This window comes from Galendromus occidentalis, unplaced genomic scaffold (genome assembly GCF_000255335.2).
Source record: "Galendromus occidentalis unplaced genomic scaffold, Mocc_1.1 scf7180000077360, whole genome shotgun sequence".
Classification (NCBI taxonomy): Eukaryota; Metazoa; Arthropoda; class Arachnida; order Mesostigmata; family Phytoseiidae; genus Galendromus; species Galendromus occidentalis.
Genome location: NW_003805348.1, coordinates 711,641 through 714,039, shown reverse-complemented (window position 1 = coordinate 714,039; position 2,399 = coordinate 711,641). Strand labels below are relative to the sequence as shown.

The 2,399-nt window shown below is 50.2% G+C and overlaps 1 protein-coding gene across 1 annotated transcript; it reads left to right on the top strand.

The window, feature by feature from the left end:
- The first annotated feature begins 684 nt into the window (after positions 1–684).
- Positions 685–2,086, top strand: LOC108864117 (uncharacterized). The gene is made up of 3 exons (XM_018639106.1): positions 685–1,023; positions 1,107–1,215; positions 1,572–2,086. The coding sequence occupies exons 1-3, from the start codon at positions 685–687 to the stop codon at positions 2,084–2,086; spliced, it is 963 nt and encodes a 320-aa protein (XP_018494622.1).
- Positions 2,087–2,399: the final 313 nt, after the last annotated feature.

Genomic DNA, 2,399 nt, shown 5'->3' with positions numbered 1-2,399 from the left:
ATGCGTGGGAGCCCGCTTACAAGTTTCCACTACAAGTTTCCAAAGGTTCAGGAACAGGGTCGCTCCCGCGCTTCCCAACACCACTGTTTAAGAAGGTGGCCATGGTCTACCTTCAGCGAAATGCGCGATGGCGGAGGGTCCTGCAAGCATTGCATCCTCTTCGCGAAGTCAGAATCTTCCGATCGGCACTGACATAGAATCCTGGGTACGCTGGTCACCCAGCCTTCGAATAAATTCAAGAAGGCCGTAGAATCACTCAAGAATCGTTCCGGACTCCAGTATCATCAAGACCCGGCGTGTCGAATCCGTGGCCCTCGGGCAGCATGTGGCCCGCGAGGTCTTTTGTGGCCCGCCACTCTTCCCCCACATACTCGAAGCCGACCATTTCGAATGAGTGCTTGGAAATTGAATGAGATCGGTGGGATGAAACCCTCCGTACAACCGAACAAACGAGTTTTCCCTCGATTCGCGGAAGCTGGAAAAGCATTCTTCCATGAACGATAGGCATATATATATTCTCCTTTTATACGAAAGTAAATTTTTAATGTGGCCCGCCAATAATTTAAGTCTGACACCCCTGATCTAGACGCAGGAGAGGAAGCTCGACGCTTCCTTCAATGGTACAAGGATGAGCCGACACTCGAAGTTAGGAATCGCCTGCTTATCGGTCGTGAGCATTAAGTGATGAACAACCGTCAGAGACTGATTCCAATGATCAAGACAGTTGTACTGTGCGGCCGGCAGAATATAGCTTTGCGGTGCCTCAGAGATAATGGGCTACTCTCCGACTATTCCCTCGGAGGCCCGAAAGAAGGAAATTTCCGAGCGTTGCTGAGTTACAGGCTTGATGCCGATGACAGCCCTTTCGAAGAGCATCTCGCTAGTCCGAAGCGAAACGCAAACTACATCAGCGGCAAGTTCCAGAATAAAATCATCCGAGCCATAGGGAGGTTAATCCGGAAGAAGATCGTGAATGAAGTCAAGGAGGCCAAATTCTTCTCCATCCTCGCAAGAGACATCTCGGCAAGCTGGATCAACTGACAATCTGTCCCCGCTACGTTGCGAATCAAGACGACCAAAGGGTACTGAGGGAAGTTTCCCTAAAGTTCTGTGATGTCACCGACAAAACAGGCGCTGGCCTCGCGCGCGCCATCCTAGATAATCTCAAGGAAGAGGAACTGGACGTCAGGGATATCCGCGGCCAAGGCTATGATGGTTGCAGCGCTATGGGTGGTCGTCGGAAAGGCGTACAAGCCGAGATTAGAGCTGTTGTCCCGCAGGCCTTGTTGCGAGTCATTGCCTCAACCTCGCCGTGGTCCACTCAATTGATGTTGTGCCGATACGAAGAGCTTTCGGTTTGGTCTCAAGCGTAGCAGCCTTCTTCTCGAACTCTACTTCACGTGTCAGATCTTTGGAAGATCAGTTTGAAATTCATGCGACTTCTTCAAGCAAGCGGAGACTCGAAGCTTTATGAGGCACGCGCTGGGTTGAGAGCCATCAGGCTTTTGTAAGTTTTAAGGAACTTCGCTTCCCAATTGTCCGTTTTCTGAAAGGGATCAGTCAACCTCCAGGTGATAGCGGTACTGGTGCGTACACACTACTGAACACCGTGTGCAATTTCGACTTCTTGATCTCACTCTACTTTATCCAGAGTTTCGCTTCGCTCCTACTATCATTGCCGGTTGATCTACAGAAGAAGGAACTAGATATTTTCGGTGCGCTGGGTATTGTTGACACAGTTCTCTCAGTTCCGAAGGAGAGGAGAGGAGAAGCAGGCCCAGTTTTCACCGAAGTTTTCGGTGAAGCGACGTTTCCCGACAGTATCGACATCGAAATCGAAATGCCCCGGGTGTGCCATCGGCAAGCTCATAGAGGGAATCATTCCGTATATCCTCCTGAGGAATACTTCCGAACTTCCGCCTACATTCCATATATCGACGCTCTGATCACAGAATTCACCTCCCTCTTCGAAGACACCCGGAAAAATGCTGCGGAGCTTCCGTTTCTGATACCCAAATTCACCGTGGAGAGCTCGTACGGAGATATGCGTGAAATCTTCAACTTCTACGAATCGGATCTGAACTGAAGTGAGAGCGTTCTACGGGGTGAATTCGAACGTTGGAGAGCAAGGTGAATCGAGGTGCCACGGAACAGGCTGCCCGTGAATGCCATTGACGCTCTGAAGAGCTGCTTCGTCGAGGAGTTTCCAAAGATTTCGATCCTACTGAGGACTTTTGCGACTCTCCCAGTAACTACCTCACCACCGGGAATGACGTTCAGCGCTTTGAGACTGCTGAAAACATATCTGAGTGAACATAATGAGCGAGGAGCGTCTAAATGTATCGACATCCATGCTCATTCAAAAAGATGTCGCAGTCGCTCCGGAAAAGGTTCTCGGA

Coding starts and splice junctions, on each gene's coding strand:
- LOC108864117 (XM_018639106.1), top strand. CDS start 685: ATGAACAACCGTCAGAGACTGATTCCAATGATCAAGACAGTTGTACTG. Junction 1,024..1,106: donor TCCTCGCAAGAGACATCTCG/GCAAGCTGGATC, acceptor GTTTCCCTAAAG/TTCTGTGATGTCACCGACAA. Junction 1,216..1,571: donor CCGCGGCCAAGGCTATGATG/GTTGCAGCGCTA, acceptor GTCAACCTCCAG/GTGATAGCGGTACTGGTGCG.